General features: G+C 37.5%; 1 protein-coding gene across 3 annotated transcripts in view; it reads left to right on the forward strand.

Annotated features, from left to right (window-relative positions):
* Positions 1–23,126, forward strand: part of LOC127570530 (enhancer of polycomb homolog 1-like) — a 156,788-nt gene that overhangs the window by 102,148 nt on the left and 31,514 nt on the right. For all 3 annotated transcript variants that reach the window (XR_007956366.1, XM_052016185.1, XM_052016184.1), the window contains 7 exons: positions 88–247; positions 16,453–16,598; positions 16,899–17,105; positions 18,030–18,178; positions 18,678–18,837; positions 19,293–19,469; positions 20,658–20,747. Coding sequence is in view for 2 of the 3 variants with exons in the window: in XM_052016185.1 (XP_051872145.1) it covers positions 88–247; positions 16,453–16,598; positions 16,899–17,105; positions 18,030–18,178; positions 18,678–18,837; positions 19,293–19,469; positions 20,658–20,747 (1,089 nt within the window). In the remaining variant the exon portion in view is untranslated. The remainder of the gene's footprint in view (positions 1–87; positions 248–16,452; positions 16,599–16,898; positions 17,106–18,029; positions 18,179–18,677; positions 18,838–19,292; positions 19,470–20,657; positions 20,748–23,126) is intronic.

Below are 23,126 nucleotides of genomic sequence, written 5' to 3' on the forward strand. Positions count from 1 at the left end.
TAAGATTGAAAGATTCTGAATCACAATTGAAATGTTGTAACTATTGAAATATGGTCATGTATTAATGCGTTTTCTTGTCCTCTTCAGGAGCATCATCTTCAGCGGGCTATTTCAGCACAACAGGTTTATGGAGAGAAACGGGATAATATGGTTATTCCTGTTCCAGAGGCGGAAAGCAACATTGCCTACTATGAATCTGTCTACAGTGGGGAGTTCAAGATGCCAAAGCAGCTTATTCACATACAGCGTGAGTATGAAATTAAAAATGTAACATTTCAATTGTGGAGCTTTTGTTAGTGAGTTGTAATGGCAATTGAAACCTGATGAATCTCTCCAATCACTTTGTCCTCTTGATGGTAGTCCTCAGACTAGTGTACGCTGCCACACTTTTTCAAGTTGCTTTTCTTCATGTTCTGCCTTTTCATTGTAAGGTTATTAAATCTTTTGCTCCTTTCTACTGTTCGTGTACTTAGGACACAAGAAATGGCTGATCTTGTAACTCCGGCTGAGCATCTTGCAGTAAGCATTAATGTTCAAGAATCTGTCAACCTCTCTTTCAAAGAAACTGAGCAACTGAACCTCCAGTCCCCTTGGGTAGAAAATTTCAGAAATTTACTATCTCTAGGAGCAGAATTCTTTTCTCTCCTGGGTCCTGACTGCTCAACTCCTTACCTCATTTTCTATTTCCTGTGACTGTGGAGGAGGCTATTTGGCTTCTCAAGGCAATGTTGGATTTCAGCAATACCATCAATTCCCAAATTATTTCACTCCAACTTATTCTCTCTCACATACCCATCAACTCCACCTTGATTCTCCTACCACACACTTATCCTAGGGGTCATTTACAGTCATCAATTAACCTACAAACCAACACCCAAGGGAAATGTACAGTAACAGGGACAACATGCAAACTCCATACAAAGCACTGGAAGTCAGGATTGACGGGGGTGCTGGAGCTGTGAGGCAGCAGCACAGCTTGCTGTGCTACTCCTTTCTGAGACTATGATTGTTGGCTAAGTACACTGTTCCCACATCAACCCTAATAGGAATTCTGTACCTTTCAATGAAATCACCTGCCATTCTTACAAAGCCAACCCAAAAATGACCTATTGTTTTCTGTCCACTAGCCAATCTTCAGTCCATGCCAATATATTGCCCCCAGTACTGTGTGATGTAACTTTGATTGACTGTTTTCTTGTGTGACGTCTTTTATTGAATGCTTATTGAAAATCTGTGTACACCATATCCACTGTTTGCCATTATCTCTTCTAATTTTAACCTTAAAAGAACACTAATGCATTCAGCAAACACAGTTTCCCTTGCATATATCTATCTTGAGTCTGCCCAATCCTTTTTCTTTAAGTGTTTTGCTTGCTTTGGCTTTCCACCTCTTCTATTTGCAACCAATAAAATGTAGACAATCAGTGAACATAAAATCAGACTATCAAAAGATAAGGGATTGGAGAGTGATGTGCAAAGGGACCTGGGTGAACCATGTGTGTAAGTCATGAATGCCAACATACAGGTGTTGCAAGTAGTTAGGATGGCCGATAGTATTTCATCTTTTATAATGAGGGTTGTATTTCATCTTTTATAACGAGGGTTTTATTTCAGGAGTAAGAAAGTCTTACTGCAATTGTACAGTACCATGGTGAGAGCAAATCTGGAATATTTTGCATCAGTTTGGTCTCCTTGCCTAAAGAATGCGCTAGCCATGGAGGTAGTGAAGATTCAAAGGACTGGTTCCAGGAATGGTGGATTTGCAGTCAGAAAGTAGTCTGGGGTTGTATTTTCCAGAGTTTACAAGAATGAAACTTACAAAATTGTTAAAGGGCTTGACAGGCTACATGCAGTAAGGATGTTTCATCTGAAGAGTCTAGGACTAAGGAAAACAGTTTCAGAATCAAGAGGTAGACTGTTCAGGACTAAAATGAGGAAAGATTTCTTTGCTCAGAGGCTAATGAACCTTTGCAATTTTCTATCCCAGAAGACCATGGAGGCTTAGTAGTGTTCTTTTGAGGCAGATGGATAGATTTCTGGATAACGAGAATGAAGGGGTATGTTGATAGTGTTGGGAAAACAACTCTGAGGTAGAAGATTAGCCATAATTCTGATGAACAGCAAAGTAGGCTTAAAGGCCAGATGTCCTACTCCTATATCTTAAATTCTTGTATATGCTTACCTCTGTATTTACTGTTTTCTAGTCTTCTGCCATGAAGAATATTTTTAAAGTTGATTGTGATTTGAATATTAAGGTGGAGAAAGCAGACTTGGCATTCAAAATCAAAGTGGTAACTAGGTAGTTCTTCTGAACTGCAATAATTTGAGGTTTTAATCCATTTCAGCCTAAACTAGTTTTAGTAACATTTGTCTTTTTTTAAAAGCTGTGTTCTTATAAATTGGAATCAGCAGGACTTAATTTGGTCCAGCATTTGTTATCTATCCATATTCTGAAGGCTTTTACTGTATTTTTAAACACAAATGCATATTCAGATTGATTAACTTGTAAGTATCAACTTTACCATCTTCAAAATCAAGCTTTGAGACTGCTCTGGTTGATTGCAGGTTTTATTTCTGTATTTTGTGTTGCAAGTTCATGAAGTGAATATTATTTGTACTTTTCTAACAAAAATATGCCAATGATTCAGTTATTGCATATAATAGCACTGTAAATTGGCAGTGAAGTCACCATTTTTAAGCTTCATGATAAAACTCTCTACCCTTGTCATTAACTTCATTGCCATCCATAGTCTTTGTCATGGATTGAACCAGATTGATTATGTCTTTGCTGATCTCATATTTTTAAAATTTAGAGTTGTGAATGTTGCTGGAAAGGCTAGTACATATTGGCCTTCCCATTTGCACTTGGTAGTGTGCTGCATTTTGGAACCGTTGCTGTCCTCATAATGGAAGTGCTTTCTTGCTGTTTATAGAATTTTGAACTATCAATAGTGAAGTCAGGATAGGGGGAAGTTGAGAAATAATGATGGTTTTCCCCAGAATCATTGGTTTGTGCTGCTGCCAGAATAGCTTATAGTATGCAGGATTTTCTTGATTTACAGATCAATTATTCACTGTAAAGGATAGCATGCCTTCTACCCTTAAGATTACACTACTAAAATAGCCATTATTGAGCATTTTTGATTTATTAAATTTCATTTAAATGATTTCTAAGTATGCAACCATTCCAGGGAATGGCTGTCTTGGCCCAGTGGGCTGCTCTGCTACAACACAACCAGTGATAGGGGGAGTTTTATATTGGTGAATGGAATCAGGAATGGATTGTTTTGTCCAGGGTCCCTGCTCTGCAGTTTTCTAAATAACACATCAACAAAAGAGAAAATGCTAGAATCTCTTATAGAAGTGTTAATGGTACACTTAATAGCACTGGACCGATTTTAGCATGGATTTATGAAAGGGAAATCTCGCTGACAAATCTGGTGTTTTTAGATCTAATCATGGATTAGATCTAAAGTGGATGTTTTTAGATCTAATCATGGATTAGATCTAAAGTGGATGTGGTGTGTTTAGGCTATCAGAAAGCCTTTGATAAGGTGCCACATAAGAGGTTATTAAACAAAATTAGAGTTCTGGGGGCAATATACTGGTGTGGTTAGAAGACTAGTTAGCAGACAAAGCAGTAGGGATAAATGTCATTTATGGGTTTGGAGGCTGTGACTGGTGGAACTCTGATCATGCTGGGGGCCAAACTGCTCTCAAACTCGGTGATTTGGATGAGAGAATAAAGTATCATTTATCCAAATTTACTGCTGATACAAAACCAGGTTGTAGGGAGACTTCAAAAGGGTAGAGACAGGGTGAGTGAAGGGGCAAGGATATGGCGGGTAGATTATCATGTGGAAAAATGTGAGGTCATTCACTTTGGTAGAAAAAGGGAGAATGTGTTTTTAAATGGTGATACATTGAACTGCTAATGTTCTGAGGGACCCAAGTATCCTTGTACACATCCCTGAAAATTGACATCCAGGACAATCAAGCAATTAGAAAGCCAAGCTGGTGCTGAATACAAGTGTCACTGCAATTTTAGAGTCCTGCAAAGACTGAAGATAGAATGTTCAGTCTGACCTTCCTACTGGATTGTACCTGCAATGGTGGGATTGCAACTGGGGTTCACCAGGTTGATTCCTATGATGGTGGATTTCTCACGTGAGGAGCGATTTAAGCAGACTGGGCCTATACTTTCAAGTTCAGAAGTACCAGAGGTGTTTTTAAAAAAAATTTTCAGGGGCTCAAAAGGGCAGATGCAGGGACAACAGCTCCCTTGTCTGCAGAGACTGGAACCGGGAGCCAGAGTCTTAAGACTGGCTGAGAAAAAAATTTCTGATTGTACCTGAAATATTGAGCGTCATTATTTGTTTCAGGCTGCTACTTTGTGGAAGTATAACTGTTGCCTTGTCTTTCTTTTACATATAGATGTATTAAATGAGCATTAGGTGAGGGGAGGAAATACATGGCACATTGAAGTAGAGTTTGTTTTAAGCTTGATTTATTTGTAGTTTTGTATTATTACATTTGTATGCAATTGATAAGAATAGACATCAGCATTTTATTTCATCAATATCTGACCTGTGCACATTTCATTGGTTAAATGATCCCTTGTGGTTGCAGCTAGTGGCTTCAAAGCAATGTTGTACGTAATTAAAGTCTAAAGAAAAATATCTTGAATGAGCAAATATCAAGCTAGTGGAAAAAATACTTTTCCCACGGTAAAAGGAGCTGAACTTTTTGCTGATCTTGCCATTCTACTTGGTAGATAGTGCACCACTATTTAAAATTAGTGTATTGAGAATTTGGAACTTTTATTTTGTGCTCTGTGTTTACTTGGAGATTGGACAGTATAATGGGACAGGAAATGAAGTTTATTTGCTGTGGTAGAACATTATATAAATGGTATGAGACTAAGATAATCCTGTTAGTGTATAATTAAACAAAGGAACTTTTTATTTTCCAAAGAGCAGTTCTAACTTTTCCATCTGAGGTCCTTCATGCATGCTCATGTCCTGGTAACTTCTTTCCTGCAGCTTGGATCCTGAAAGTGTTAGGAAAAGTCTATATGAAACCCAATCAGTATATTATGTTTTTAGTGTGGGATCTTGGCTTTTGTATTATGCCTCTATTTCAAATTTAGATAGGTAATTTATTGCACTGCTCCAGCCATATTATCACCTTGCCCTATGACTTAATTTCTCTATATAAGCTTCAGCTTATCTATATTTTTTAATCATGCTGTTAATAGTATACTGTCTTGCAGTGTTGGTCTTCCCAAAGTGCATCACTTAACATATTTCCAGATTGAATTTCTGCAATGCTGCTTCTACACTTTTAACCAAGCTTTCTGTTGTCCTAAAGTCTCCAACAATCCTTGTCACCGTCTACATGGCGCCAAGTTTATTGCAAAATTTATAGTATAGCACCTGTCACTCCTGTCTACATTTATAAAAATTGAAGAGGATCATGGATTCACAACTGGCTATCATGATAACTGCTGCAAATTCCCTCCCAATCTAGAAACAAAGGATGTAGTGGATGGATGTTTTCTTTCACCAACGTAATTTTTTTTATCCACGTCATTCTTTCCCCTTCATTCCATGACTTTTCATCTTCTTAACACTTGTACACCACTGCTTTTACATCTTTGTTTCATTTGGCAAACTAGGATAAAATTCTTTCCAGGCCAGGTGGATTGCCAGCATTCAGGGATATTACTACTTGTAGCACATTACCCGCATTAATTGTTATCTTAGCCACAACTTCCTTTACTTGCAATGTAACCTTCAGATTGTTTGCATACTTTCTGAAGATGCATCCAAAGTAACACACAATTTATCTATGTCTTTGTTTCTCAGTGAACATATCCCTTTGGAACCTCAAGGTCCAGCTTTTTCTTAGCTAACCTCTTGCATTTAATGTTAGTGTTTTAATGTTCAGTTTAATTATGCGTACTTTGTAACACCTCTTTGACTTCCATCTTTATCTTTCAATGCTCTTCCATCCTTTCCATGAATTTCATGTTTATTAACTGAAATGTGTTCTGAACTTCTATCGTATGTCACCTTTTATTTACCTTTACCATGGGTTCAGTAAGTTTGAATATTCCACTTTCTCCCCTTAAAAGGAATATGTATGGTTCCCCCCCCACCCCCCGAATGCATTCCTTTGCTCTGTTACTGCTTTATCCTGCAATTTCCTTTTTCAGTTTGCTTGTAGAAGGTTCCTCAGCATCTCTCAATCATTTCTGACATCATTTTCTGGTCTTTTCCTCAGTTGCTCTGAAATTGTATTATGGTCATAAGTTGCAAAGCCTAAATACAGTTGTGACCTTGGAAAATTACTGCTCTACTCACTGGTCCACTTGTTAAACCCTTGCAATTGAATCTGAAATGTTGTCAAAGTTGTATGACTGCCATTGCTCCATTTGTAAATTATAAACAGCAATTATATTGTGCGGTATTTTGCCCAATTTCACTAGAACTGGTCAAAGCAAAGAGGGTGGGACTTTCCCTTATTACTGTGATCTTATGCTGAGTTCTCTTTTTGTTTGGGTTGCCTGTCTCACTGTTTCTAAAAAAAAGTTACAAGTTATAATATAATTGATGGTGTTCCCATACACCAGAAGCTCTTGTCCTCCTCACTGATAGAAGTTTTGGGTTTGGGAGGTGCAGTCAGAGTAGCCTAAGCAAGTAACTGCCGTGCATTTTGAAGATGGTGCAAGCTGAGGCAATGTGCATTGGTGATGTCGGTAAATTATATTTAGTATGGTGGATGGCGGCTGCTTCGTCCAAGGTGGTGTCATCCAGGGAAGTGGAGAGTATTTCACACTCCTGACTTGTGCCTTGTAGATGGCCAAAAGGTTTTGCAGTGGAACATGTATCACTTGCTGCTGTATACCCAGCCACTGAACTACTCTTGTGGCCAAGTATTAATGTGTCTAATCAATAGTGATCCACAAGATATTGATTGTGGGGAACATTGATAGTAATGCCATTGAATGTCAAAGGTTGGTGAAGTCTTGTTGGAGATGGTCATTCCTGTCACTTGTGTGACTTGAATGTTACTTGCCTCTTATCGGTCCACGCCTGAATGTTGTCTTGGTCTTGCTGCATGCAGGCATGGACTGCGTCATATGCTGAGGATCTGCGAATGGAATTGAACATAGTGGAATCATCAGCGAACATCCCCACTTTTGACCTTGTGGAACGAAGGTCATTAGTGAAACAGCTGAAGATGGTTGGGCCTAGGACACTAAGAAGCTCCTGCAGTGATGTCCTGGGGTTAGGATGATTGATCTCCAACAACTGCAAGCATCTTCCTTTGTGCAAGGTATGACTCCAACCACTGGAGTGTTTTGTCCTTGATGCCCATTGACTTCAGTTTACCAGGAATCCTTGATGCCAACCTCAATAGTGCTTTGATGTTGGGGGCAGACATTCTTGCCTCACCTCTGGAATTCAGCTCTTTGGTCCATTGTACTGGAACAGCTTGACTAGAAGCACAGCTAATCATGATATGTGGGTCGTCAGTACTCTTGCCAAGACGTTATCTGGTCCCGTAGCTTTTGTTGCTCTAGTACTAGAGATCTCGGGTTGAAACTAAGATGAATCACCAATTTAGCACTTCTAACTGGACAAGGTTGTGAATGCTGCAGACTCATCTTTGGCACTTGCATGCTGTACCCCACCATTGTTGATGACAGGAATGTTCCTTGGAGTCATTACCTCCCTGCTAACTGTTTTGTTGTCTACCATCTTTTGCAAATGTGGTAGGATTGCAGAGCTTGATCAATTGGTTCTGAAGTCCTTGTAGGTTGTTTTGCTGCTTAGCATATTTGGTAATCCTGTGCTGCAGCATCCTGGATTAGCACTTATTTTTAGGAATGCTTAATTGATCCCCTGACTCGATTGTAATGGTGGAATGAGGGATAACCAGCAGTGAAGTTGCAGATTATGGTGGTATTCTGTTGCTGTAAGTGACACTGATGCCATGAGACTTGGGGTGTGAAGGCAATGTTGAGGGGTCACAGGGTTATTCTTTCTCGTCTGTAATCCACTGACGGTATAAGTGGAGCAGGGCACACCTAGGGATTGTGATGGAGTGTGGCATGTTTTCTGTGAGGACGACTAGGTTTTCCCATTTATACACCAGCTTGTGAAAAGGGTTTTGCAAGGTTTGGGATTGGGATGATTTTGCTATGTCTAAATTTGATGATGACTGGTCTATCCAGTCTTGTTCATTCTCTTCAGCCTGGTGGTTAAGATACAAATGAGTGGCTTCCAGTGCCATTTCAGAGTGCAGCTGAGAGTTGACCGCATTGGTAGGCCCAGATCAAACTGGGTTAAGATTGCAGATTTCCTCTTGAAGATTGTTTCATACCCAGTTGAGTTTTTAACTATAGTCCAGTAGTTTTTGATGTCATAATTGTGAATGACAGATTTGGTTTGGGATTTGAGCTCTGCTTTTTGATTGTTTGCTCAAGCCTTTGAATTACCTGCTGCATACCCGCCATCAGATGGGGAAGAGTTCAAGTTCCACTCAAGAGAATTGAATACAAGATCTGGGTAGGCACTTGAGTGCAGTAATGAAGTAGTACTGCACTGTCTAGGTCAAGCCAAAGCTTGAGACTTGTTCTGTCGAGTCTGTTTTTCATAAGTTTAAAAACTGATTTAGCTCGAGTGTTGAAGCAACCTGACCTTCCAGGAAATGAGCAGTTTAAATAGTGTTAATAACAAGTGAGTGAACTCAATCGTTTTAGTTTTGGAGAGAAATAGTTTGATGCCTTCCAGGTGTAAAATCATTTGGAATTTACATGGGTTTACGTATATGAAACAAAGTTTGTGCAATAAAATGAATGACCAAAGCTTTTCCAAGCACTGCAAATTTACCTCTGTCAAAACTGGCAATTGAAATTGTGACAGCTATTGTAATTAACTTTAGATTCTTTTATATTGGTTTTGCAACTATTTTTAGTAAGCTGAGGAAAGAAACAGTTCAGTCAGTGTTTGTACTGTGCATTTCCAGGCCAGGTATAGCATAGCTAACTGTATGCAAAGCTCCCTCTACTGCATTAATGTGACATTTTCCACTATAGGCATTTACCATTCTTGCAGTCTCTTTGTAATGCAAATGACAGACATGTTCTATGACCCTGTACCCAATAGAAGATGGGTTGAAATGTTAACCTTTGGATTATAAATACAAGGATTTCAAATTTAAAACAAGATCTGGGTAGGCACTTCGGTGCAGAAATAAAGTAACATCCTTTAGATTTCACACTGTTTTGGTTCCAGAGCAAGCATTTCCTTCTAATATAACCTTAAGATTGCACGGTCATCGCTATTATATTTTTGTCATGGCAAGTTTATGTTGGCAACTCGCAATCATAATTTTATAGCAGAACACGTGACCCAGACATTGGCATAATTGTCCCAAGTGATGGTTTCACCATTGATCTCCCAGCCTATTCAGAGATCTAATTGACAGATCTGTTCAGAGCTTATTCCATTTACTACAGTAGTAGAGCCATATGTGTTGGGTTGCCTCTGTGGTTACTTTGTCATCAGAAGGACTTTGTAGTAGTCACTCCTGAATATCTGTGGCTAGTCAATTGGTGAGCAAATCAAATGAGTTTATCTCTTACCTTGGTTTGCTTACCACTTGTCCAGTCTCGCAGTTATGTCCTTCAGTATCTACCCAGCATGGTCACTGGTGGTGCTATCAAGCGCTCCTGATGATGAACGTTAATGATCTCCACCCAGACTACATTCTGGCTACAACAAGAACTTGAAATAAGCCAACATTTACAAGTCAGCTTCCTGACTCTTTGGAGACTTTTTGACAGCACCAAATTTGTCCAAAGTTTGTGTCCTAACATGCTGTGAGTCACCAATGGGACTTTGAAATGATTTAACGCGGGCTGTGAGCTGAACTTCACTAAATCAGCCAATTCATGGGCTTGGAACAGACTGGATGAAGATGGTAAAATGGGTAGGAATGCGTCAAATAAATTGGCACAGGTGTGATTATAAAGAGAGGGCATTAGGGGGCAAACTTTAGAAACTTGCAAGGGAACTGCAGAACAGGATTGAACACCTGTACACGTGGAAACGGACTCCCAAGTGTGGTTAGTGTTCAAAATCAGCTAGAGTTAGAGGGCTGTGCATGAGTAGCATTTAAAGGTAACAGCAGGTGAGTATTCGTGCAATAAATAATTAAAACATTGATTTGTACTGCTTTGTCAGCCTTAGTTTAACCCCACCCAGGTAGCCATAGGCCAAAATCAAGAGTTGGAGTATCATTAATTACGGCAGTGGGATGAGTGTCACCTCCCTACAGTCCTTTGCTTCTCTTGGAGCTACCAAGTGTTGTTCAGTGTAAATCTTAAAGTAGATGCTGCTGTTTTCATCTTCCAAAATGACTCCTCCATACCTAACCTTCATAAGTTGTGGGAGGACAGATGGTAATCAGTAAAGTACCTAGCCAATACTGCATACTGGACCTGATACTGCAAGACTATTGGGTCATTGTGTTGATTTCTGCCCATCTGTATACCACTTTTGTAAGTTCTGCAGGACAATGGGATAGGATATCGCCACAGATTGATGGAAGAATCAGGCACAACATCTGATGTTTGATTCTTAGGAACTCCCAATTGATACATCGGAACTCTGGAATTTTCAAGGTCCGAAGATTGCTGCCAGTTAGCCTATTTTAAAGTTGCAGTTATTGAATGGCTTGTTCAAAAGGCCCACATTGCTGGGGGACTGGTTACAGTGGCCAGACTGGTAAGGATAGCAGACTTCCCTCTGAATAATCTTGATGTACAGGATACTTTTTAAAGACATTCTGGATGGTTCTGCTAGTTCACTTGTCCAGTAACTTAACTGCTGCACTATTGTATGTCTAGATTACTTGCATCTTAATTGTGGTGAACTTGCATTGCAATTTTCTAAGGCTTTTTAACATTTATTGTGCAAAACTGAATTTGGAACTTTTGTCCATTGTTTAAATTGATTTCTTAAAACTTTAAGGGAAAAGAGTTGGGATTGATTAACCAGCCAGACACAGATCTTGTCTTTTGACTTCATTCTTTGCTGGTTCATATACCCCAAGTGCTCCAAGCTCCAACTAATGTATCTTGACCTTTCTCCATTAAATGTTCTCGCTGGTCTGCTTTCCTTCCCTCCCTCCCTCTCTCTCGCTCTCCCTCCCCCCCCCACCCCATCCCCACTATTGCACCTTCATTCCAGTATTTCTCCCACTGGTGTTATAATCGCGATTGGCAGTTGTGTGCATTGAACTAATGAATTCCTGCTGTGAACAGTCCATAACACAGGAAATTCACAATTTGTAGTGGTAGCTTTTCCTGTTTCTCTGGAGTGGATTTTAATTGATCACTTATGCTCAATGTTACAGTTTTCTGATTATCTTTATTTGCTTATTACAACACAGAAGACCACTTGGCCTATCAGGCCCATGCCAGCTTCTGTAGAACGATCTCATCAATCCCATTTCACCAATCTATATTCCCCTGTACCTTTGCAACTTGGTCTGTTTCACATGCTCATTGACTTCCCTTTGAATTTTTTGCAATTTATCTAACACCTGGAGATATTTACACTATCCACTTAATCTGCCAGCAGTCTTGATGCCTTTTTGTATAAGGAATTTTCTTGTGATAAGTTTAAACAAGAATGGAGAAATGAGTATTCCTTGTAATTACAATGCCTTAGAAGTCCAATTTGGCTTTAAGTTTTAAATCATCTGCTTTCTTAGAATCTGTATAGATGTACCATATTGTTATCAGGTAGTGCCTGCAACTTGGGTTCTACTTAACTGTCTGCACCAATTCATTTTTCTAGCTCTGCATCTCTTATGGTTTCATTTTATCAAAAGAAATTTGTTGGATTTAATAGTTTTGCTATTTTGCTGTTTTCAAACTAATCAGTTGTTTCCTGGAGATTCAGGTCTTCAGCTATTCAGCATTGTTTGGTACAGAATAAATATCAACAGATTTTTATTGTTGAATAACTCAAACAATTCGAGTGCATTTTTTCTTTAATTGAACACTGCTTTCCTTTCTGTAGGTTTAACTGGAAATTCAGATCTTGAAGGTAGTGTACTAGCTGTATTATTTAAACTGAAACTACAATAATAGGCAAACTAAGAATTGACAGGGGGCAAGGTAAAATTAAAAATTAACACTTGCCCATATTAGTTGCTATTGCAGCTGGTTGTCTCTTATGCATTATGCTGTCTGTGTTAAGCTATCTTGCATCTCCACTTGGTATTTTACTTTATTATTCTTAATGTCAATTATGAGCATACTCTTAGAATATCAAAGATTAATCGCGGACCATCAGTGTGCATTTTTTAAATTGCGTTTGACAAATATTTGTATTTAAGTGGCCAGTTGGCAGCAAATACAGAATGAGATGGATGCCATGTACATTGAATTTCTGAAGGGATATGTATTAGTCTTTCTGTTTGTAGAATGGTATTTCCCCCAAGATGTATGGTCTTGAATTTGCAGTTAGCTCAAAGATAACTTTATTTATAATAGATAGAGTGGACAGCCAGCGCCTCTTTCCCAGGGCACCAATGGTCAATACAAGAGGGCATGGCTTTAAGGTAATGGGGGGGGGGGGGGGGGGGGGGGGGGGGGGGGGGGGGGGGGGGGAAATTCAAGGGAGACATCAGAGGGAGGTTTTTCACCCAGAGAGTGGTTGGTGCATGGAATGCGCTGCTTGGGGTGGTGGTGGAGGCTGATACGTTGGTCAAGTTCAAGAGATTGTTAGATGAGCATATGGAGGAATTTAAGATAGAGGGATATGTGGGGGAAGGGGTTAGTTAGTTTTAGGAGTGGTTTGAAGGTCGGCACAACGTGATGGGCCGAAGGGCCTGTATTGTGCTGTATTGTTCTATGTTCCTATGATTCTATTATTTTTAAAAGATGCCTTTGAAAGTGAAAATGCAAGTAAAAAGGCAGTATAATTTTGATGTTTAATATTATCAGGGCATACTGTAGGAATTAGAAAAATGATAAATTTGTAGAAATTTTTGGGTAGGCTGCAAACCAGCTTGAGCACACTGAAGTTATAAGTGTGACACCATAGAAAAAATGTGGAAATTGTTGACAAAAAGTCAGTTGTCCAATGTAGTTCACCTTCTAACCTGATAGTCATGTGATGAATCAGTAGCTTGGGGGTACTACATTAGCTCTCTATATAGCCATATTATTTACACTCAAATTAGTAGTAATATTAGTAGTATTAAAAAGAAAAGTGCTTAGAAAAATTAATTTGCATTTCAGAGTACTGAAGGATGTACTGTAGAAATAGTCGTCAATGGTTATCATTTTCAGGATTCCATAGATTGTGGAATAGTTCCTACAGATTGGAGCATGGAAAATATAACCCACTATTTAAATAAAAAGAGAATGGGGGAAGTACATATTGGTGAGCCTAACATTAGTAGGGAAAATGCTGGAAACTATAATAAAGGAAGAAATAACAAGCCAGTTAGAAAATATCAATGAGATTAAATAAAATCAGCATGGATTTCTGAAAAGAGAATCATGCTTAATAAATCTGGACTTTCTTGAGGGTGTAACTGACAGAATAGATAAGGGAGAACCAGTGGATGTGATATACTTATATGTTCAGAAATCTTTTGATAAAGTCCCACATAACAAGTTAGTGCGCAAAATTAAAGCATATGCTGTTGATGTAATGCATTGGGATGGACTGAAAGTAGATTAAGAGACAGAAGAATAGGAATAATTGCATCTTTTTTGAAGTTGGATATTGTGGGGGTGATGTCTCGGTTATTCATAATATAAAGATTTGGATGAGGGAACTAAATGTATTATTTTTAAGTTTGTGGACAGTACTAAACTCTGGAATTGTGAATTACAAGGGTCATGTAAAGAGGCTTCAGACAAGTTAGACTGAGCAACTGCCAATGCAGTGTAACATGGATAAGTGTGAAGTTATCCACTTTTGTAAGAGAAACACGGCAAATTATTTAAATGCTGTTAAATTGGGAGGTGTTGATATACAAAGAGACTTGGACATTCTTTAGACTAGTCACTGAAAACAAACCTACAGATACAGCAAGTGGATCGAAAGGCAAATGGTATTGGTCTTCGTGGCAAGCGGACTTGAGTACAGAGCAAAGAATCTCACTGCATTTATATGGGATTTTGGTGAGACCACACTTGAGTATCTCGTGCAGTTTTGGAGAAAGGATATACTTGGCAAAAAAAAAAGTGCATCAAAGGTTCATCAGGTCAACTCCTGGGTTGGCTGGACTGCTATATTAGGAGCGATCAAGGCAACTACGTTTCTATCCACTAGAGCTTAGAATGAGAGGGGATCTAATTGAAACTTATAAAAATTCTGAGACTGAATGTGGGAAGATGTTTCCCTGGCTGATGTGTATAGAACAAGGAGTGATAGTTTGACATTATAGAGTAAGAAATTTAGGACAGTTGACTAAAAAGTTCTTCACAGGGTGGTGAACCTGTGATATTCACTACCTCAGAGTGCTTTATGGGCCAAGTTGTTGAATGTATTTGAGGAGGTAGATAATCTTATCAGCAGAAAAGGCATTAAGGGTATGCGGGAGAGAGTGGGAATATAGTATTAATGTGGATATTCAGCTGTGATTGTATTGAATGGCAGAGCAACCTCAAAGGACTGATGGCCTATTTTTTGTTTCCATGCTGAACAAATAATATAGAAAATGTATAGTGCTATTCACTGGTGGTGGGGAAGTCTGTTATGAGGAGAGGCTTGATCTGGTGAAATTAATTCTATTGCCATAAGAGTTCAGGAGAATTGGTAAATGACTATATTTGAAAAAGGATTTGTATGGTAAAGACTATTTTTGGTTTGATAAATAGCAACAGGGATCAATTTAAGATCTTCACAGTAAAGTTATGAGAAATTCCTAATGAATTATTAGGTTTGCATTTGTCTATCAAAAATTTGGTACTGGCATGAGAGGAGAAGAGTCTCTGTAACTTTGCACAACTCCCAAAACATAACATTTGGTCTAAACTTAGTTAACCATTCTGGTTCTCCAAAGAGCTCTTCATTTTAAAGCCTATCTGACTATTAGTTTGAGTGGTGAAGTGACAAAGGGTGCACTCAGCCTATTGTACCTCCCTGTTTATTTGATAGAACTATCCACTCCCCTGTTCTTCCCCCAGAGCCCTGCAATTTTGGTTCAAGCATATGGTGAATTCCTTTTTGAAAGTTCTTACTGGACCTACCTGTAGCACCATTTTAAGGAGTGCATCAAGGTCTTTATTTCTGATGATTATTTGAAATTTGTCCTATAATTTTAACATTTGCAGTAAGTGTTAGTGATACTAAGATACACTGCAAAAAAAAAAACTCAAGCACAAATTAACTCCAGTGCACTGAAGGAAGCAAAAGGGGCTGTAATGAAACATTTTAATTATTTTTCAAAAAATTTGGCTTTCTGTTATAGAGAGGGGATAGCTTTGCTAGTTGAAGGATAAGAAATACCACAACAATAATTTGAGGATTTGGGATGTGGGGAAAAAGACATACCATATGCTGGTTATAAATAAGCTATCAATATTTAAGCATTAGTAATCAAGAGGTTCCAAAAGTAGTAAAATAATGCTGCTGTTTAATATCATTAATAAATAGTACACTGTCACTTAAAATCCATGTTGTATATGTTCAGAAAGAGACAATTGTGGATTGATGTGATTTATTGATAAGATTCAGCAAAGATCTGACTGTCAGTGTTCTTCTGGACCAAACCAAAAGAGGCAAAGATAATTGCCTGTACTAAAAACAGAAAAATACTGGGATAACTTATGTCAGGCAGCATCTCTGGGGAAAAAAAATGGTGAATGATTTAGGTCTGAGACCCTTCATCTGAACTGAGAAAGAGAAAACAAGTTAGTTCAGGTAGCAGAAAAGGCAAGGAGGGCAATGGATGGAACGAAGGGAATTTCTCTGATAGGATGAAATAATGTAGCCTTTAAGGGCCAATTATAACCTGCTGCTACTCCTCTCTCCAACCTGATACTTAAATTCCTTTTGTTCCACCCATTGCCCTCTCCTCCCCCCCCAACCCCCGCTTTTGCTATTCTAGACTAACTTGTTTTCTCTCTATCAGTTCTGATTAACTTTTTCCATTTCCATTTATGCTGCCTGACCTCCTGACTATCTACAGCATTTTGTTTTTATTTCATATTTCCAATGTATGCAGTTTTTATTTTAAGGCTTATTGGCTTTTTGCTTTTCACATCAGTAATAATTCATTTTGCATGCACACATGGGAGAGATAATATTTATGCAAATTTTCTAATATATTCCTCAGAAATTAAATGTACAAAGGGCTTATTACTTCCTAGTTTGAATTTTAGCTTTAATTTTGTCATCTTTAATTCAGCTTTTAGCTTGGACGCTGAGCAACCAGACTATGATATGGACTCGGATGATGAAGCATTTGTGAATAAATTAAAAAAGAAAATGGACATCACTCCTCTACAATTTGAGGAGATGATTGATCGACTAGAAAAGGGCAGTGGTCAGCAGGTAGGAAAATTTATTTACTTAATCTGGCTGCAGTTATGGTACCTTTGTAGTACTTTAGTACAATGTGCTGTTTTTTGGACAAAATATGCTGTGAATTTTTGGCACATGCTGGTAAATGTTGACTTAAGATGTGTATAATTGTGTTGTGGAACATGGAATTGATATAGTCATTCATGTTTGTTTCTGCACAAATTACCCTTCAGCATTGATGGGTGTGCATGTTTTACTTTAGAATAAAGTCGCATAAAGTTTGATGTTTATATTTGATTAGTTTAACTAAAATTCTAATTATTTTGCTAGTTGGTAACTCTCCAGGAGGCAAAGTTGCTCTTGAAAGAGGACGATGACCTGATCTGGGAAGTGTACGAGTATTGGATTCGGAAAAGGAAAATCTGTAGAGGTTGTTCACTTATTCCAACAGTAAAACAGGAAAAGCGGGATGGTTCCAGTACCAACGATCCTTACGTTGCATTCAGGAGAAGAACAGAGAAGATGCAGACTAGAAAGGTTTGTGAGATGTGACATATTACCAATTTAGAGGACAGTGGCCTCTGGAATCTAACTATCAATTTGGGAAAAGTCCAGTATTTAAAAAAAAATTCCCATTCATATGTTTAATGTCACATGAAATGTATTACCGAATTTTAGCTTCAGTTAAATGCATGTGAAATTATGTAATTACTTTTGCATGGGACATTTTTTAAGCTTTATTTATTTTTAAACCATTACCTTTTTGTAGCAGCAGAAGATTAATGTTGATAGTTGTTTTCAATTTTATTATAGTGCAAAGGAAAAATTTAGTTGATTTATTGCCATATTTTAATTTTGAGCTAAAGTTTTACATAAAATACTCATTTGAAAAATTGTGCTTAGAGAAGGCGAAAGTTTGCTCTGTTGTATAAAATTCCTTCTGATGAATTCCTCTAGTTCTCCAAGTTCCTTTCATTGGAATGAGAAACGACTTGATAGAGGTGTATAAGGTAGATAGAGTGGAGAGTCAGCACCAGCCCCCTCCCCCCCCCACCCCCCGGGGTGGCAATGGTCAGTACCAGGGGTATCAGTTTAAGTTGAGAGGAAGAAAGTTTTTAGGTAAGATGTCAGAGGTAGTTCTTTTTTTTACACAGAGTGGTGGGTACCTGGAACACACGGCTGGGGGTGGTGTTGAGGCTGATACAATAAGAAAATTTAAAAGACTCTTAGGCACATGGATGTTAGAAAAATTGAGGGTTATGGGCTGTGTAGGAAGAAAGGGTTAGATTGATCATGGAGTAGGTGTTTATTTAGGTTGGCACAACATCGTGGACCAAAGGGCCAGTGCTGTGCTGTTCTATGGAATCTAGGTAGTTAAAAACAAAAGGTTTAAAGGCACAAAAAGGAAAATTAATTTCATAATAATGAAGCAAAGAACAAATGGATCTTTGGTTTCTGCAGAATCGTAAAAATGATGAGGCTTCATATGAAAAGATGCTGAAATTGCGAAGAGATCTTAGTCGAGCTGTAACTATCTTGGAGATGATTAAACGAAGAGAAAAAAGTAAAAGAGAATTGCTGCATCTGACATTGGAAATTGTAGAGAAAAGGTAAATACATTCAATAAAATGTTAATTTACACATTTTATTTTGAGGGTCTTTTCCACATAGCTCCTAAAAAAAAATACTTGGGTCCACATTAAATTTATATCCAAGAAATGTTTTCTTTAAACATGTGATATATATGGTAATGTACAGAGATGGAGTTATGTGGTCATGATTTTAGTGTTACGCTAATAATGTTGCTTTTTTTTTGTTGAGATGCACTTGTTCCACTATCATAATTTGTAAATGGACACATACGAAGAATTGGTTGAAGGAATCAAAGATGTGTCTGTACAAATGACGAAAAGAAATGGTTATTTAAAGCCACAGAATTTCATTTACTCCCTTTTTAGTCAATTTTCCTTTCCTTTCTCTCAACTTTGAAGTTGCATTGCATTTGGTTAATTTAGTTTCTTCTAAACTGACAAAGGTATTGTGCTTTTACTCTGTTAAGTTCTCCTACTACAGAGAGCATCTGGCTGAAATTATCTTTTATGCTTTTAGGCACAGTCTGGGTGATTTCAGTGGAGAGATTTTATCAGAGGTCATGGCACAGCGGCAGCATGTGAAGCCTACGTATACAGTGCCCATCATTCCAATATCTAATAGCAATCAGTTTAAACATCAAGAGTTTATGGAGTTTAAAGAATTCAAAGTTAATAAGGTAAGAACTTAGTCAATGCATAACAAAATAATGTAATGTTTAGTAATACATATCAAGCTAACCTATCCAAAAAAAAACTAGCAGTGCTCTTGAAATGATCTCCATTAGGATCTTTACATTGTTAACTAGACAGTTAAGATCAACGGTAATAATTTGTTTCTGTGGTAAACCAGCACTGAAAATTAATAGATTTAAGTTTGCATCTGACTTTGGAAATTGTAGAGAAAAGGTAAATACACTCAATGTTAATTTATACATTTTATTGCTATTCATTGGATTTGGTATTCTTCCATGTAGTATCTTAGTGAGATGTACATTATTTGTACATGGGAATTCAGGACTAGTTACAGAAGAAAATCTTGAGTATTGCATTTTTGTGTGGATGAGTAAATTTCATTTACATGCTGACAGTTGCATTATACAATATTAAACGTTTTATGCTAATTGTGTTGTAGCAAGAGAATGTGGAGATCATACGACCCAAGAGGAAGTATGAAAAGAAAAAACACAAAATCTCACAACCAATTGCTGCTGCACCTCAGCAGACAAGCCCTGCTGCACTGCCAGTCTTTAATGCAAAGGATATAAACCAGTATGACTTTCCCAGCTCTGATGAAGAGCCCTTCTCGCAGGTCTGTATTATGCTTCGTTAATGAAAATAATTGAAGATTAGTTTCGGTCTCTGGTGCAGTAATGGGCGACACTGTTTCAATTAAATTTAAATGAGGGTGTGTAGATGTAATTCAAACCCCATTTCTATATTTTGTGCCTGTATGGGTCTAAATTTATAAAGTAAAATGTCTTGTAGAATTGTTGGTTCTAAATATTACCACCAGCAATAGTGTAATGGTTTATCCACTGTTAAAATGACCTCATTATAAATCTGGATGAAGAAAGTACGTACATACAAGACTTGTTAATGATGAATACTTTCCCCATGATTCACAAGAAAAATCAAGACAGACTAATTCTCAGATTAAGAAATGAGGGATCAAAGCTGCTCGATAAAATAATGGTGCAGGAAGAGTGGAGGAATACTTATGTCGGTTGTGGGTCAAGTTAGTTCACAGATAATGCAAGATGACACTCAGTGGAGGAAAGGAGATGTGAATAATAATGGATGAAAATGAAGTAACCTGAGGCCAAGGAGGAAGATGAAGCTGAGTAAAAATGATGGGTGAAGAAAAAGTAGACTGCTGTTAAATTATAGGGGATAAGAGAGAAAAACAAAACTATCATAAGACAGTGCAAGAGTTAGAGGTCTTGGAGTGTGGATTGAAAAAGAATTGGTTAGAATGAAATTGAATTCTGGGGGAAAAAAAACAGGTATTGTTAACGCCATTAGGTAAGAGAAAGTTTGGGCATTGGAATCAGTGCAAGAAAAGGAACTGAGTGTAAGGAAAGATCAAAGACCAAGTGAGAGGATGCTCATGTGCTGTTACAGTAGAGGAAAGAATTAACTTCTGAAAATATTGGTTAACTTTCCACAAATTAGTAGAATGATTAAGCATTATTAATGGCAGGTAATGTTTATTGATGAGGTTAATTTGAAAAAAGATAGTTGGTTGTAAACTGCTGTGTATATATTCACAAACATGCTAGTACTCAAGACAAAAGCTGTTTGTTAACCCGAAGCTTACCAGGATGGAAAATCAGTGCATTCACTGATTGAGAACTGACCTGGAGTAATATGAAAAAGGCCACAGTAAACCAGTACAATGAATCGGTGAAGTAAGAGATAACACTCAGGAGAAATCTTCATTACCTTGACAGTCCTTTGGAAAGAAATTACAACCTTGTGCTTTTTCCTTTTGCCGAAGGTCCATTCTGCATCCTCAGAAGCAGAGGAAGAGAATGATCCAGATGGTCCTTTTGCTTTCCGAAGGAAAGCAGGGTGTCAGTACTATTCTGTAAGTGTCAAAAAATTGGGTGCTGTCATGGGGAGATCTTTATTTATGTTGACTTTGTTTTACTTAACATCATGTTAGACATTTGGTGGTTGTGGTTCAATTTACAACAATTTAAGCATGAAACACAAATTTGCTTGGATCAGCATTTTGGGTTTCTGCAGTCTTTACATAATTTCAATACCATAGCCTATTTATTTTTGAAACTTAATGTTTTCAGTAAAGTCTAAAATAGTTAATTGATATTTATATGCTGAACCGTTAATACATGAAAATCGTGTTGCTGGTGCTAACTTGATAAAATTAATTAATTTTGGTATAATGTATGGGTAATTAAAGTACAGCTTTGTCCATGACTTGTATTTTTGAACTTTCATATCCCTGCTGTAACTGAATGCAGCCTTAAAATAAACTCTTTTAACACAAAGCAAATTACACTGCAACATTATTAAGTTTTGCTTTTGTGTCTTTGTCCATTCATTATGCTTTAATTACTGTGCTGTAATGTAAATTACCTAAAGTGATCTAGTATGATGTGTCTGCTGGGAACAAGTGAAGCAGGCAAGTCGAGTAACACAGTAATTAATATTAAGTGGTTGCATTGTACATTAAAACTATTGAAGTTCTGTGGGGTGTTGGGGTAGGTGGGTTTAATAGATAAAATTTACTTTGGTCTAAAAGATATTCATTGCTGAAGTCCAGAAGATTTGCATATTCATACCAAGAAATGTAACATGGCTCAATTCAAGTTTTTTTTATATAGCACTCTTGTGGAGCACCTTGGGGGCGGTTCACTATATTAAAGGCCCAAAATTGTTTTACATCCACTTTAACTGAGGAGATGTTGGTTTAACATATCATCCAAGGGATAGTATTTCTGGCAAAACATCGCCTTCTATGGTGTACTGCCTTGCCACCTTGGATTATGTGCTTGTTCTGCAGTAAAAGTTTCCAGCTACACCCTGACTCCATTGAGGTTGAAACCATAGAACTGTGCCAGCATTTGACCTCTGCCTTTCTCAATCTGAATTTTTCCTCCAATTTTCATGATGAATTGTAATTTTTACACAATTGAAGTTTCCTGATGATTTGGGTAAATTGTGTGAGCCTTTATTTTCTGAAAGGGAATCCATATATAAATGTTTAATTTAGTCAATGATACTTGTTTGATGGTCGTCATTGTCCATAAGCCTAAATGCTAGCAGTCTTTCTAGGTAAATTTGTCCTGATTGGCTGAAATTACTATTCATAAAATTGCTACAAATTACCATTAATCAGAATGAAAATTAAATTCAAAGTAACTACAAATCAAAGCTATACCTACCTTTTTAAAAAGAGCACGTGCAACTTTGAATAGTGAATTGGCTACCCAGCTTAGCTTTCTCATTAAAATGAGTTGATATGCAAGAACATTTTTCTGTTATGGCATGCATATAGCAGTTTTTATAGTAAAAAGCTTGAGTGCTTGATAAAATTGCAAGGATATTGTCAAACTTGTTGCTCTTTAAAGTGATGTTTGTAAAACTAAAACTTCAGAATTTCATTTAGAGAATGTAGAAATTTAAAATTTCTAAAGCTACGTGAATGACAGAAGTAAATTGGGCTGAATGGCCTTCTGTGGTGTGCAGTTCAGTGAATGGGCTCATCTGGCTGTAGTGCAAAACTACTACCAACTCGATTCTTAATATCAAGAATGACCAGTCTCGGAACAAGACAGAATTTCTTTGTCAACCAGCTTTTATGTTCAATCAGTGGAGTATTTCTGCAAATGAAAATAGTTGATGCAGTGTTTTAGAGTGGGGATTTTTTTGCACAGAACTTCAAACTGGGGTTAAAACTGAAGTGATTTGGTAAAAATAAATAAACTATATTCTGGTTTACATGACGACAAGTTGATCAGTACAGTAAGAGAGCTCAGTAAGAGGTGAAAATGGATTAGTGGGCTGGAAGTTGAATGCAGTGACTTTTAAATTAGTTATCCATGTTTTGTAATGTATTCTGATTGATTGCAATAGCTGCAATGCTTTTTCTTAAACCAAGATTCTTTTCAAAATTTTCAAAATTTCCATTGAGTTTTTTTATGCTCTATATAAATTAGAAGAAAGTTCTGAATTTCAAATAGGGTTTATTTAATTAAAGCATTCATTACTATACCCCCCAACTTGTTTTCAAAATGCGTTGGTTGTATTCACAGACCAATGCTCATGGTATTGGAGTATTGAAAAACGATCTATAATACCTCTGTGTTTAACCTATAGGAATTGCACAGGCTTCTGTGTTCTGTATAAATGCATTACAATAGGAAACTGAACTGAAAACTAGAAACCACACAGCATTGAAATGTAGACATTTTTGCATTGCTGGAAAAAGGTCATTTCTTAA

Source organism: Pristis pectinata, chromosome 5 (genome assembly GCF_009764475.1).
Source record: "Pristis pectinata isolate sPriPec2 chromosome 5, sPriPec2.1.pri, whole genome shotgun sequence".
In the NCBI taxonomy this organism is placed as follows: Eukaryota; Metazoa; Chordata; class Chondrichthyes; order Rhinopristiformes; family Pristidae; genus Pristis; species Pristis pectinata.